Raw genomic sequence first — 15,996 nt, 5'->3', positions numbered from 1 at the left:
GATAAATTGAGAACTTCTGTCGGCATCTGACAGACTGCCTCCAAATAGTAACAGGTTTATCCTCTCATACACCCAGCATCTCTCTGCAGGTATCTATGTTGGATATCTTAGATGTGATTATCTGTTATTTGTGATGAAGTTAATAACTCAGAATTGGCAGGGACCATTGGTCACACTTATCAGAGAGGAGTTTTCATTAAATGCTGAAATTACCTATGACGATCCAAGATTATGATGGAGAACCAGATTACAACCTTATATCAGATATCTATGTTTCAGCTATAGTAGGGGTTTGTACAAGTAAAGACGCTTTGATCCCCGAGTCTTATATGGCATGCCACGTGGACTTACTGCACTCTTATAATATTTATACAGTAATCATATCTGGAAATGAGTCCATCTGCAATAAATGAGTTGATGTAAGGCTTGAGAATGTGATAGTATCTCTGACATTTTACACTGGATTGTAAAGTACAAATATATAAACTTTAACATGCTGCATGGCATAAACCTTTGACTCTTTTTGGATGTCCACTTGGCCATGAATGGCTCAGTGATGTGTGTGCTATATGTGATGGCCAGTTTAAATTTCTATTAATGTCAGGACTTGTAAATGAGCCCTTCTGGATATAGGTGGTACGTACACATACAAATGCGTTAGTTGTGGTAAGATGCTATGAATGCTCACTTGATGATCTCAGATTCAGTTGTCTTTCCCTTGGATCAAGAACTTGCTTGTCCCAGCTCACTCTTGACAGGAGACACAACCAGTTTCCCTGAGGTAGACCTCTTTCAGTTTGTTGTGGTAGGCACCTATTTCTGTTGATCCTTGTTTGTGATAGGAAACCATAGCAAGAAATGGATGAGTTGACGTGACTGTGTAGTCTTCGGAGAACTTTGCACAGGATTGCCATGTGGAATGAAGAGTATAGATGTGGGAGGAGAATACATTTGAGGGCAAGTGCACAGTGATTGTCCATATACATTATTAACCATGTATGTGTTTTAAGACAATGGTGTTAAGTAGGACCACGGTGGTCCAGCAGCAACCTGTGCATGTGAATGATGGGGTAGACCAAGAGCAGCAGGAAGAGAAGTGAAATAGCATGACAGTATCTCATTAGTTAAAGGATGTCACCTTTCAAATGTCAGAATCAGAATTTATTGTCATGAACAAGCCATGAAATTTGGTGTTTTGCGGCAGCGTCATAGAGCAAATATTCATATTATAACCATCTTACAACATTATCATAAATAAAAATATAAAAATTGTAGAGCATGAAAAGTAAGGCAGTGTCATTCAGAAATCTGATGGCAGTGGGAAGAAGCTGTCCTTGTGCCGCTGAGTGCTCATCTTTAAGCTCCTGTACCTTTTTCCCGAGGGTAGCAAAGTGAAGAGGGCATGGGCTTGGCGGTGTGGGTCTTTGAGGATAGAGGCTGCTTTTTAAAAAATCTTTCTCTGGAACCTTTCGCATGCTGGAAATAAAGGACATGCAGAATATGTGGAAAGAGAAACAGTCACCACTGCCCCGAAGGTGAGCTTTCATTGGGTCTCATTGTAACAGAGCAGTAGAGATCAGAATTGGTGTGGTACAGTGAATTAAAATAGAAGGTGGATTGAGAGGCTAGTGTATCACAACGCAATCGCTCAATTTGGCTCCAGCGTAGAGCAGGTCGCAATGTGAACACTAAATGCATTACGCAAGATTGGAAGAAGTGCGAGCGAATCCCTGTTTCACCTGGAAAAATTGTTTAAATCTCTGTACTGTGCGAAGGGAAGAGTTAAAAGTGTAACATCACCTGCAGTTGCAAGGGGAAGTGGTTGGCAGATTCAGAAGAGCAGACAAAGAAATAGCAAAGGGAGCCATCCCTACCGAAAACTTCATGGAAAAGCAAATGTGTCTGGAGATGGAATTCTAAACCTTCCATTTCTGTCTGGCCAAACTACTTTTAAATGTAATAATTGTACCCCTCTCTTCAGCTTTTCCTGGCAGCTTGTTCCACATGCACATCACACCCTCGGTTGTTCCACAGTTCCCTTTTAAATCATTACCCTCAGCTTAAACCTATGTCCTCTAGTTTTAGAATTCCCTAGGCTGGAGTAAAGATAATGGTTATCATCGTCTTTACCCCAGTCTACAACTGTGATGGAGAAATAAACAGATAGCAACCAAAGTATAGGGAATGAGGTACATTGCGAACCACTGGAACCAGTACAATGAAAGAAGGGAGCCAAAATGGGGTTTATCTTTGACTGTGAGATTGTTGTGAGAAAAGGTGTGAATGAGGCATGAATGGAGGTGAAAACAATTTTTGCTGATATGATGAGAATTGTAGATATTGAATGAAACATCATACAAACTCTTCAATGCGCAATGTCTGTATTGTCCATTAAGTACCAATTATATTCATTCCATTTTCCAGCCCTCGGTTTCTATCCCATTGCATTTGTATATTTCCAAAATGTGTGGGGATGTCTACCTCCATGTCTTCCTTCAAGGTTTTATGATGCAAACTTCAACCAACCTCTGGGTGAAAAAGATTCTTCTTGAGGCATCTGACAAATCATCTTACAACTAATCTACCTCTGATCATTAACAACGATCCAATGATAATCGGGGGATAAGAGGTGGAGAGTGTGAGCAAATTTAAATTCTTGGGAGTCATTATCTCGGATGGTATTTCCTGGTCTCAACACACTAATGGCATCGTGAAGAAAGCACATCAGTGCTTCTACTTCCTCAGGGGTCTGCGAAGGATTGGTATAACATTGGAGACCCTGGCCAATGTCCGCAGACGTGTGATAGAAAGTGTGCTGACTGGCTGCATTATGGTCTGGTATGGGGACATCAGTACCTTTGAGTGTAAAGCCCTGAAAGGTAAAGGGCACAGCCCAGGCAAACCCTTCCCAACCATTGAGAACATCTACAGGGAACGCTGCCGTCAGAGATCAAGGATCCACACCACCCAGCACGTGAACTATTCTTGCTGATACCATCAGGAGAGACTCCTCAACAACAAATTCAATCAGGGACTCATTCAAGGACTCTTACTTTTGCACTTTATTTTTTTTCCTCTTTTTATTGTAGTCAGTTGCTTACATTTCTTTATTTGTTTATGTGTGTACCTTGTCTATTTTTTTTGCACTACCAATTAGTGGTAATCCTGCCTTGCCCACAGGAAAAAAGAATCTCAGGGTTCTATGTGATGTCATGTACTGTATGTATTGTGACAATAAATCTGCTAAGAGAATTGTTTCTCATTATCTGCCCTATCTGTGTCCCCTACCCCAATTACTTTGTATACTTTAATCAGGCCCACCCACTGCTGCCTCTTATCCAAGGAAAACATCCTCTTCTTAAGCAGTCTCTCCTCATATCCTGGTGGTTCTCTGCTCCCTCCCTAGTGCAATCATCCTCTTCATGTAATGTCATGAATGATCAGACAAGGTACTCTTATCTGTGGGTATTGATGTGGATGGGTGTATGGTCTCTGCATCCCCCCTCCTGAAGTCAGCAATCATCTCCTTCATCTTGCATTGTGTTCACTCAACTTTGATTCATGCAAATTCCTCCAAAGCTTTTCAGTAATCCCTGATGACCCAACAGCGCTACTTTTTTAAATCACAAAGTGAAATACAGAATCACTTTAGAGCTTTTTAAAACATCATCAATTCCTGAAGCAACCCATTTCCAGCTCTATGTTGCCATCTCCAACTCCAATTTCATCACCTCAAACTTGTGCAAAATTCCACGAGTCTAATCATATTCAAATGAAATCACACTAAAGCGTCAAGAGCTTTTCTGCCCATCTCTTGATTGTCATTAGCGGCGACTTGATTAAAAAAAAACCCTTACTCTTCTTTCTAATTTAATTCTGCTGTCCAGTCTTTCTTGCTGGCTCCAAAACACAGATCATACTCTCAGTTTGTCCAGATTCTGTATCCACCCACCTCCCTTCAAGTGATGTTTGCAAAAGAGCAGTGAAGCATCATAGTTAATGGGCGAAGAAATGAAATTGGACAAGTTTCTGGTTGTTTTTTTTTCCCACAGATGTACGATCCCCACTGTTTTATAGAAAAGTGAGAAATATTCAAACCTTTTTTTCAATCTTTATAAAGTTCTCTCTACTTCACCACATGATACCAAATTGCATGACATGTAAATCTTTGTCAAGACCACATTGGCCATTTTCCTACACTTTTAAAAATGTAGAAGTGAGGCTCTAAGTTTATGACATGGAATTCTAATATCAGAAAATAGGATATTTTCACCTGGTTCTCCCTCTTTTATAGAGTATTTGCAATTTATTTTAAACTGGTTAATCTTCTGAGTAGTTGAAAGATGCATTTTAAAAATAATATTTTATGTAACTTAGCAGCCTATCCAAAAGTAAAATAAGGATCTTAACTTTATCTGTGACCTTGGAATAATAACAAGGTAACTGGAGTAGGCTATTTAATCTTTAAAGTATGTTTTGGGATTCAGTGAGATCATGGCTGACCTGTAACCTAACTCCATATACCCACCTTTTCTGCCCATTACATAATATTCTGGATCTTATAAAATCAATTTTTTTCTGGTTTAAAGTTAACAATTGGTTGATCATCAATTGCTTTTGGCCAAAATGAAATTTACATTTCTAGTAACTCCTATTTATGGATCCCATTGCACATTTGAACCTGAAAGATCTTGGTCTAACGTTTGGACTGGATCTAGTTCAGGACTCCGAAACCACTGGAAATGTGTTGCTGTATCTATTCAAAAGATCTCCTTAATAGCTTACTTATTGACAACGGGTGCAAATTCAAGAATGGTTTCAGTCTCCATATTTAGGATTTACTAAGCAACATTCAGTATTACCTGATGTTAGGGGATATATATGCTTCCACATTCAAACACTTAACCATTTAGCATCTTACTGCCAATTTTTGTTTACTAATATTTTCATGTATTTGAACATATTTAATCCATATAAAGTAAAAGAGATACATGAATTACCATATGTTGATTTACAACAAAATAATTTTACAATATTTTAGACTTCTATTGGTATTATTCATTTTCTGTAGTTATTTATTTACAAGGTATTTGTACAGTTTAAGTAATTAAAGCATTAAAAATATATGAAAACTAGAATTGTAAATTTCAAGAAATCTGTTCAGAAATGAGACATGCACATCCCGAAGTGGTCCAATTCTACAGCTTCTAAATTATGCTTTGATTACATTTGATACCAATGGTTTGTCTACTGTTAGTTTTTAAGTGCAGTAATCAGATGCATTTTGAGTTTTTTTGGTAAAATATAGCAGTAATTATGCATAATTCTAGCCTGCATTCTGCCATTCACTCCTGATAGTGTGACTCATTTTCCAATGTGGAATTCTGAAAATTGAATTATTCACTTAGTAGCTTCTTGCAGTCAGTCCATTATTGTTTCAAAAGCCATGGTGTGCTCCTGGGAACATTACTTAACTCTTTTTGATGACCTTCTTAAAATGTTGACGAGTTGACCAAGTACTGCAATAATCAATACATTAGGTAACAAAGAAAATAATCAATTAACTGAGTCTGTAATGGATTCAAAGGACTAATCCTGTGACCTATATAAGATAGCATAAATAGCAGGAAAATTTTGCTGCACATAAATTCAACAGACAGAGCATTCCTACTTTAAAAATGTTTAATTTGATTTTATTAATAATGAGTAATTTATAGTTATCCATCTGCAAACCTGATATCACTCAATACTATACAGCATTTTTTACATGTTGTGAAAAAAATTGCATTCCTTCAATCACAAGAAAGCACTAGATTTTAATATGCTAGTTCACTACATTGGTTGCATGGGCAGATTTGAATTTCAGATCACTACATTCTTCATGCATTGACAATGGAAAAAATGGATTAAAATGGATAATGAATGATTATTCCATTGTTGTAGATATGAATGTTTATAAAAATGCCGTAGAAGGATGGTGTTTTTAAATTGTTTCTTCAGATCCCTTGTCAGTCTTACTTTGGTATAGTTTATCATTACAGAACTTTCATTATCTCCTAGGTCCACATTTATTGCCTACAAACAGCACGTCCTTTGGCAACACTGAGTAACGCTGCAGGAGACTTTACCTGCATCAACTTGAGGGATAGTCCTCCTCATCTGGCTGTTACTGGAAACAAGGACAGGAAGTACGTAGAAAATATTTATCTAAGACTAAATCTTAACATTCATTTCATTTTCATTCCTTTTTCTCTGTTTCTTTAGCAATGAGAAAGAGACAATGTAATTTTGCTTCAGCATTTTAAAGAATTTTTTTGTCAGATATTATTAAACCATATAAATTTCATTTGATCAAATGTTGGGGCACTATTGAATATTATTGAGCTTTATTGTATAGTGACAGTCAATTTATAATTGACTTATGAAAACAAAATTAGAAATGTAAAAATTCCATAAATAACTATAGTCCATAAATTCCTGGATTCATCTCAGAATTAGTGTTGATATGAATATTTAAAGCAAGGAAGGAAGAATTTTCTTGTACACTTATGAAATGAGAAAAGCTTTTGCCTTAAATTTCAAACATACATTCCGATGTTTTGAAGCATCTTCTAGTATTGTTGAGCTTTTGCTAATTTTCCTTTTAATTTTATGTGGACTGTCACTGTTACCTCTGTAATGGATAAATATTGGGAGGAATTTGGTAAGATTAGAGTGGGTTACATACATACACACATTTTAAAACAGATCTTATTTGAAATACTAAGAATTCATATTCAGTAACATTGAAGAAACTTTCGAGAATGCTAAGCACATTTCACAAGTAGGTGCTAATTGAATTGACGTCATGAAATGAATAGACCATTATCTTGGAGGAGACAAACTGGCTGTTTGCAAGTACCTACAGAGTACTCACAGAAAGGTCACTCCTGGGTTTTGTTCACCTAAGACAACAGCTTGCCCAAGGAGAACTCCTACGGTTTGCTGAAGAAGGTGGGGGTTTTTGCAAGTGCGAGAGTCACACGGGCTTTCTGGCAGTTGGAGAGAGAGAGAGAGAGAAAGAGAGAGAGAGAGAGAAGACAAGCTCAACAAGCTCTCTCAGCCAGTGTATGTGACACTGAAAACAGCTGAACAGTGCAAGCCAGGAGAAGCTGGTTGGAAACAGAAAGCTTAAGAGTGGCGGATGGCTGGAAGTGCTATCTGTCTGATGTTTCTCTTGGGATAAGGGGAACAGAAAGGAACTCTGGTAGCCTGAAGGAAAGAGGTGACCATCTGAAAAACCCTGATGTGGCAAGTTTCATCAGCGAGACATTGAGGTGGTACCTCAGTTGTGGAAATCCTGGAACAAATCTCTCTCTGCAAACCCTACAAGAACCTTCCTGAGCGGTAAACATTTACCTTTCGAGCACCATAGCCTGGTGAACTTTATACATATTAAATTCTGTGCACAGTCTAAGAATTGCCTGCAAGCAGAGAACTTGGAAGAAGGAGAAGTGAGATTGAACTGTGAACCAAAGAACTTTTCTTAAATGTACACACACCTCATACACGTGCACTTAGAATTAGAAGGGGGTTAAGGTTAGTTAAGTTAATAGAGGTAAGTTAAAGTTTGATTCTGTTTTCATGTTTAAAGATAATTAAAAACAAATGTTGTTTAAGTGATTACTTGTCTTGGTGAATGTCTATTGCTACTGGGTTTTGGGGTCCTTTGGGCTCATAACACATTATTTCATAGCATATTGAAATAGAAGGGATACAACTCTCAACTATTGGGAGTGAAACAAGGAAGTCTGCTGATGCTGTGATTGTAATGAATACACAAAAGTACTGGAGAAACTCAGCAGGTCCCACAGCATCCAAAGGTGGAAAAGATACTTTAATGAAGGTCTCAGACCCAAGATGTTAGTAAAATATCTTTGCCTTCTATGGATACTGCAGGGCCTGTTGAGTTTCTCCACCTCTTCAGTGCATTCATCTATTAGGAATGTGAAATCTTTTCCAGTTACTAACTTACGGAATTTATACGGCCTTTGGATTAACATCTAGAACATTAGTTCACCAACAAACTATTGCACTTATTCAATTATCTATGTTCAGCAACAGTTTCTTCCTTTAATTTTCACTTTCTTTCATGTTCAATGTTTCCAATCAATGAAATGTGCTGTACCACTCACAAATACACTAGTGTGATGGATGCTCTTATCGAGTATTTACACAATTCCGAGAAAACGGAACTGCATCTTGAGTTCAAGTTTTTTTTTAAAAGTCACTCCAGCAGCACATCAACTGAAAAGACTGCTCCATGCACCTTAGCATGCTTTTAAAGCAGTCTCCTTGCTTTCAAAATGTGAAACACATCCTATGCCTCAACTGCGTTGGAAATAAGACCAACAAATTATTTATCCTGTCATTTTTGGCTTTATTGTTATGATCATTAGGGAAATTATTGATGCAGTAATCTGCTTGGATCAGTTTTACTTGGGTTGCAGAATTATTATTCTGGATCTGGATTCATTAAAAAACAATCTAAATTTGGACAACGAATGGAAAAATTGTAATTTTATCAACAAGTATCTTTTGGGACTAATCGTGCTCAAATATAAATTACAAAATATTGTGGAAGCTTTTTGTTTTATCGTACAGGGGAGCTACATTACTAAACTTGAGCAAGACCCTCTCTGCTGAATATTATATATATATATATATATATATATATATATATATCATGGTGGAGTCATGTACAGAAAGAAGCCTCAGATCTTTAGTGGACAGAAAATGATGAGGAAGGGCAGAAGAGATAAAGGCGAGGGAACTGTTCGAAAATTTTAAAAAATGACGAGGTTAACTTTTCTTTTGAAAGTGTGCTTTGTGTGCTTCGCAAGACAGAGGCTGAAAAATGGGAAATAATAAATCAGAATGGCTACGATTATTTCTTGCAGGAGTGCAATAGAGTTAGCTCAGCAACAAAATATTACAATATTTTTATGATATTTCTGTTGCTATGTTCAGCAAGTTAATATGATAACACTATCATGAACGCTCTCTCTCTCTCTCTCTCTCTCTCTCTCTCTCTCTCTCTCTCTCACACTCACAATTGTGTGATGCTGAAGTCAAGTTCGTACACATTTCCATAAAATCAGAACTGGCTTTGAGTTGAAAGGTTTAAAAAAAAACATTGTACCAACACATCAGGGGCTCGGACTGGGATTATCTGATGTTAACTGACTTCGTTTTTAAATTCAAAATACATTTCAACTTACCCTTTTTCTCTGTGGAAAAGAGCATGGGAAAAGAGAACATATTAAAGCCATTCAAAGAATCTGAAAGAAATAATTATTTCCAGTGTTTTATTTTGAAATTAAAATCTAAAACCTGCAAAATGAAATAATGTTTATTATGAAAGAAAATTGAACCTTTCCAAAATATGAGGTCCCTTCCTACTGACTGCAGCAATTAGGGCTTTCTCTTTTTATAATTTTCCTCTTTTTGGTAAATATAAAAAATACTTTTACATACAACATAAAGTGTGGCTTAGTAGGTCATTTTTATCATTCATTGGTGTAACTTTCCACTGTTTCTGCTACATTTGTGTAGAAAATGGGAAGGACTGCTATGTATCAATAACGTTCCCATGCAGGTTTGAGCCAGAGATATACCTAAACAATACTTTGAACTTGTCATCTCAATAGGGGTCATGAAAAACCAGAAGAGGGTTAGGATGAGTGAAGGCTAAGGAAAAATAGTTTCCACGTTAACATAACGTGAATTTATCAAGGACTTCTATTTAAAACTTGAGTCCCGTGTAGGACTTAGGAAAGTTGACAGCATCAAATATGTGGTAGGAATTGCAGAGGATGAATCCACGTTCTGCTGATGTTAAGGTTGAGGGAAAAAGAGATACTTAGATTGAAGGATATTTGGATGAAGTAAACACTTATTGGGGGGGGGGGGGGAACACCCTCCAACTACGCAACATTTAGTACCTAGAAGGACAAGGGCAGCAAACCTCCATGTTTGTCTTAAAATTTCACACGTTCCCTCTTTTGAAATGTACCTGTTATGCTGGGTCAAAATCACAGAATTCCTGGCAGTTTTAAGGGCCAAGAGTAACGAGCAATAATTAGTGGTTAAAATTGATGAGAAAAAAATGTTTTTTTTTCCCGCAGGTCATGCAGCTTTCATTGGAAACCAATAGGCAGTCAATGTTTTGGGCCTGAGCCCTTCATCGTGGAGTCCAAGATCAGGCAAGCACCTAAATGTGGAGGGAGGCACATAGATCACAGAGAGAATATTGCAAGCAGTTTGCTTGGAAAGTATTGCAAGCATATGAGCTATTCTGGGTCAAAGAAGACCATTGTCTTCTCCAAGCTCCACCATCTGCATTATTTAACACCTGAACGTTATTTTTATGTAAAACATATTTGGTATTGCAACAGAAATATTGACAATTTGTTCATTAATTTATGAAGCTATTGTGATGGCCTGCTGCCGCAGAAATCGAGCCGGCGCTCCGGGCAGCGAGAGCAACCAAAGGCCAGCAGCCTGCGCACTGGCACTGGCCCTAACAAGCCAACCCATTGGGTGAATTGCAAGGGCAGCTTAAAGGCCAGCGACCCCAAAATGGGGCTGGCCTTGCTGCACATCCAACAGACAGGGCCAGCGCACAGGGAAGAAGGGTATTGTTAGGGCATTGTTAGTCAGGAAAGTACCCGCGCACAGGAACCCGCTTTTGTTATGCATGTTGTGACGTCAGCCGGGGGAGGGGGGGGGCACGGCAGGAAAAATGCAAGTATAAAAGTCAGGCCTGAGCCCTAATAAAATTCAGAGCTTAACCTGACTACACAACGTGTGTGTGTGTGTGTGTGTGTGTGTGTGTGTCTTCTTTTGAGTAGCGCGCGGCTACAATTGGTCACCCTGAAGTTTAGACGGCATCTAAACCCAGTGAAGAGCGAATATACAGCAGTCAAAACGCTCATTCTCTAGCTGCCGACCTTCTGGACGAATTGAACACACATGTGGTTTGACCAGGCTGAGGCACAGTTCTAGATCCAGCACATCACAGCAGAATCCACCTGGTACTACCATGTGGTGAGTGCCCTGGTCCAAGATGCTTCAGGCCAGGTGGCCAACTTCATCCAGGAGCCCCCGTAGAAGGGGTGTACACCACCTTCAAGGACTTGCTGATCAGGGAGTCACGTGATGGAGTAGTGGCCGGACGGTGAACTCCAGCCCTCTCCAGAAAAGTCGGGAAAAACAAAGGAAAACACAAAGGCACAGAAATAAAAGTTACAGAAAAGTGAGTATAAAGGTGGAAAGAAGATGGCGACAAAAAAAGAAAAATCGAAAGCAACGGTAAGAAGAGAGGAAGAGAAGACAAAGGAGGAAAAAGGTGAAGGCCTTACCTGTCCGAAGAGGTCCGCTGCGGAGAGAGAAACCCGCTCCCTCAGGTCGGTAAATAATGGACTACAAAAATGGCTCGCAGAGCCGATGCGAATGAAAAAAAACACACCGACGGGAGGGGGGACCAGCTGGGGAGTCGATCTCCACAGCCGGCAACGACAGCTGCAGAACACCTGCAGCAAGAAGAGACCACAGAAGACAATAGAAACAAGAAAGAAGAGGAGGAAAGGGCACCAAAGAAACAACAGATGGTCAACCCAGAGGAAGAAGAAGAGGAAGAGGAAGAGTACAGGGAAATAGAAGAAGAAAAGAAAGGCAAGGTAAAGGATATACTTGCTCTTATTAAAGGATACATGGAGTCATTTAAAGAATGGCAAACACAGGAATTTAAGGATTTAAGAAAAAGAATAAACAACACAGAAGAGAAAATAAATAAAATGGAGATGACCTTAACAGAAATGGGAAAGAAAATGGACAAGATGGAAGAGCGGGCAGTAGCAGCAGAAATGGAGGTAGAAGACTTAAAAAAGAAATTGGAGAAATCTAATAAAAAAACTAAAGAGACACAAGAACTACTAGCTCAAAAAATAGATACAATGGAAAACCATAACAGAAGAAATAACATAAAGATAGTGGGCCTTAAGGAAGATGAAGAAGGCAAGAATATGAGGGAGTTTATAAAAGAGTGGATCCCTAAGACCCTAGGATGTCCAGAACTACAGCAAGAAATGGAAATAGAAAGGGCACATAGAGTATTGGCCTCTAAACCACAACCACAACAAAAACCAAGATCTATTGTAGTAAAATTCCTAAGATATACTATAAGAGAAAGGGTACTGGAGAAGACAATGGAAAAAGTAAGAGAGGGCAACAAACCACTGGAGTATAAAGGGCAAAAAATCTTCATTTATCCAGATATAAGTTTTGAACTCCTAAAGAAGAGAAAAGAGTTCAATACAGCAAAGGCGATTTTATGGAAGAAAGGGTATAAATTTATACTAAAGCATCCAGCGGTATTGAAAATATTTATTCCAGGACAACAAAACAGACTATTCTCGGATCCAGAAGAAGCACGAAAATTTGCAGAACAATTACAAAAATAGACTGAGGGAGGAAGACGGGTAATGAGAGTTAAAATGATCACGATTGATATGTATGTGGGTAAAGACAAAAATAGACTGAGGGATGAAGATGGGTAATGAGAGTAAAAATGATCACGATTGATATGTATGCGGGTAAAGAGGTATAAGAGTGAATAGAGACAATGAGCATACATGAATGTATCTGTACTTAGAGGAAAATATAGATAGTATAGACAAGAATTAATAAGGGAAGGTAATGGAATAGAGAGAATAAGGAGGGAATTAAAAGAGTGACCTTTGTGACATATGAAAAGTGAAATCTTTTCTGGGGAGGCGGGGTGGGGGGAAATAGCGGTCACTGCAAAATCAGTTGACGCTTGCGAGTGGATTCGCAAATCCAAATGGAGAGGGGAGATGTGGTTGTCCGACAAGGGATAAAGGACAACTCAGGAGGTGAAGGGGAGATTGGGGATAAATAAGATAGAAATAGGAGAATAAGGAAAATGTTGGATGTTGTAGAAATGTTGTCTTATAAAGAGTTGAAAATAAGAAAACAGAAATGGAAAAGGAGGGAAGGTAATGATGGAAAAACGGAAAGAGAAGATAAACAAAATATAAAAGGGCTATGCTGAACTATATGTCTTTAAATATTAATGGAATACATAACCAAATTAAAAAGGAAGAAACTACTAAATTTAAATGAATAAATGTATTCCATTAGAAAAAATAACATATAGGTTAAGAAATAATATTGAAATATTCGAACAAGTATAGGAGCCTTACATTAAATACAATAGCGAAAACCTACCGGGGACAAACATTACCTAAGTTGATGGAAGGAGAAGGAAAGAAAAGAATGGACTCAGTAGAATTTCTGGTGTAATTTTGTTGAATGACAACATTGTCTGACTGGCTTAATGCAACCTAGATTGTATACCTAAAATGGATGAGTGGGGGGGTGAGGGGGTTGCTTGGGAGTGGGGGGGGGGGGGAGAAAAAGTCACTGTATATGTGTGAAAAAGAAATAGTGTATATCATGGCTAATGTGATTTATGGTGTGAAAAATAAAAAAATTTTAAAAAAAAAAAGGACTTGCTGATCGAGACCTTCAGGCTCTCACGGCATGAGAAAGGGGCACCTCTGCTCCACCTAGATGGGCTAGGGGACAGGCCCCCGTCAGCCCTTATGAATGAGATGCTGGCCCTCCTGGGCAAACACGAGCCCTGCATCATGTTTGAGCAGGCATTCCTGGAGCAACTGCCCAACAATATCTGACTGCTCCTGGCTGATGCGGATTTCAGCGACCCTCAGAAAGTCACAGCATGAGTGGACATTCTGTAGAAACAGAAGAGAGAGTGCTCTGCATCCATGGGGCTCGTCACTAAGCCCCACAGCAAGACCTGTGCAGAACCAACGAGAGAACAGCAGCGCTCTAGAGGTGGTGATCCAGACGTCCAGTGATATTTGTACCACCAAAGATGGGGCACTGGAGCCCACCAGTGCAGGCTGCCATGCACATTTCAGGTACGTCACTAATGGCTACGACAGCTGGTCACCAAGACAGCCTCCTGTACGTTTGGGACTGACAGTCTGGAAGACGCTTCCTTGAGAACACAGTAGAGATCAGCGTCCTGCCCCCGTCGGACTCCACACTGATGGCTGCCAACAACAGCACGATTCAGACCTACAGTACCTGTAAGGTTCAACTGCAGTTGGGAGGCAGCTTCTTCTCATGGTTGTTCATGGTGGCCACAGCGGAACAGCCGCTCCTCAGGGCAGACTTCCTGCGCGCCAACAGCCTGCTAGTGGACCTCAAGTAAAGGAGATTGGTCCACGCCAAGACACTTCAAACCTTCCCCCCTCAAAGACGCCAGGTTCCAGCACTTCACCTGGACTCTGTACGAGGACAGACAAGTACGCCAGGTACCTGGCCGAGTTCCCTGCAGTGCTCACCCCCAAATTCACCATGGTGATGCCCCGACCGTCCCACATTCTGACCCAGGGCCCACCAATCCACGCAACGGCAAGACGCCTTCCTCCGCTCCAACTAGCGAAGGAGGAATTCAGGAAGCTGGAGGAGCTGGGACAGCCCATGGGCTTCTCCCCTGCACATGGTACCCAAAGCAAATTGGGGCTGGAGACTGGGCGGAAACTACCGCCAGCTCAAAGAGGCCACAACACCGGATCAATACCCTGTGCCACACATCCAGGTCTTAGCGGCTAATCTGTGCGAGGCAAGGATCTTCTCCAAGGTGGACCTCGTGCGGGGATATCATCAGATCCCGGTACACCCCAATGATATCCCCAAGTCTGCCATCATTCAACCCATTTGGCCTCTTCAATGATAGGAAAAAATGAGGTTGTTTTGTGTAAAGTAAAAACAATGCTGGAGAAACTCAGCTATTCAAACAATTACTTCAAGGTACCTTCCTTGATGAAGGGCTCAAGCACAAAACATTGGTTATGTATCTTTATCTTTGCTACATAAAATACACTGTTTGAACAGCTGAGTTTCTCCAGTGTTGTGATTTTACTTTAACCATGGTGTCTGCAGACTTTCATGTTATAGTTTTATTTAAAACTTTGTTTGAAAAAACATGTATTGGGGGGGAAAGACACATAAATTGAAGGCTTTAAGGATGTGAGTCCCAAGGGTTTGACTTTTCCTTCATCGTCTATGTGCGCCATTTGGTTGATTGAATTGATATTCCAGTGAGAACTGTTAAAATTATTCTTTATGTCAATAAAATCTATTTGGCAAGAAAAGTCTAGCTTTAAAATTAAAGACTGAACACTTTTATATAAAACCAGGGAACAAATGTGTCTGCATTGCAGGTTATGGTAGCTTGTGACAAGCTCCAATGAGCAGATTTCAGATTCCATTTAGTTGATTAAAGGCACCCAAAAGATACTTGTTTCAAGTGCTTTAGAGATTTCCTCAGACAGTCTTTTTGGCTGAGCTGCTCAAAATAATAATCCATAAACAGTGGGCAAATGGAACTCGAAGCACAAATATTACAGAATTGTGGCACAAGGCCAAGGTTTAATGGATTTTTGTCTTTGCTTCTGAGAAAACGACTTTTAGTTGTAAATTGTGGGTGCAGTTGGCAGCCCAGTCGCATGGTGGGTGTCAGATTGTGGGGTATGGTGTGCCTGCCAAGGAAAGGATACTCGTGTCTGAGGAGCAGCTTGCAGAATAATTGATTAATTGTCAAATTACTTTATGAACTTTAGATTGAATCATTCTAGAGCACTTTGCCTGGAAAATTCTTACAAATGAATAATAAAAGCTCTTGTTTGTCTTTGTATTTAAATTGATACTAATTCTGCATTAGCAGATGGGAGTGTCTGTAAAAGCATGGGCATGGTAATGAAAGCTCATTGCCCATTGATAATTCTCTTGTCAGGGAAACAATTTGATTTCATAAGTAGCTTTTGGGGAAAAAAGTAGGCATTGGTTTTGTGGCCATTTTGAGTGACAAGCACACACTAAAAAAGTTGAAATACAGAGACA

At 39.5% G+C, this 15,996-nt stretch overlaps 1 protein-coding gene across 2 annotated transcripts in view; it reads left to right on the top strand.

Moving 5' to 3' along the window:
* Window positions 1-15,996, top strand: part of fbxw8 (F-box and WD repeat domain containing 8) — a 205,994-nt gene that overhangs the window by 166,456 nt on the left and 23,542 nt on the right. The window contains exons 8-9 of one of the 2 annotated variants that reach the window (XM_069933150.1): window positions 6,061-6,188; window positions 10,167-10,244. In XM_069933150.1, the coding sequence (XP_069789251.1) occupies window positions 6,061-6,188; window positions 10,167-10,244 (206 nt within the window). The remainder of the gene's footprint in view (window positions 1-6,060; window positions 6,189-10,166; window positions 10,245-15,996) is intronic. The other variant, XM_069933151.1, reaches the window with a different exon arrangement.

The sequence above is a fragment of the Narcine bancroftii genome, chromosome 4 (assembly GCF_036971445.1).
Source record: "Narcine bancroftii isolate sNarBan1 chromosome 4, sNarBan1.hap1, whole genome shotgun sequence".
Classification (NCBI taxonomy): Eukaryota; Metazoa; Chordata; class Chondrichthyes; order Torpediniformes; family Narcinidae; genus Narcine; species Narcine bancroftii.
The sequence above is the reverse complement of the archived record's forward strand: the minus strand, read 5'-3'. Positions and strand labels throughout refer to the sequence as shown.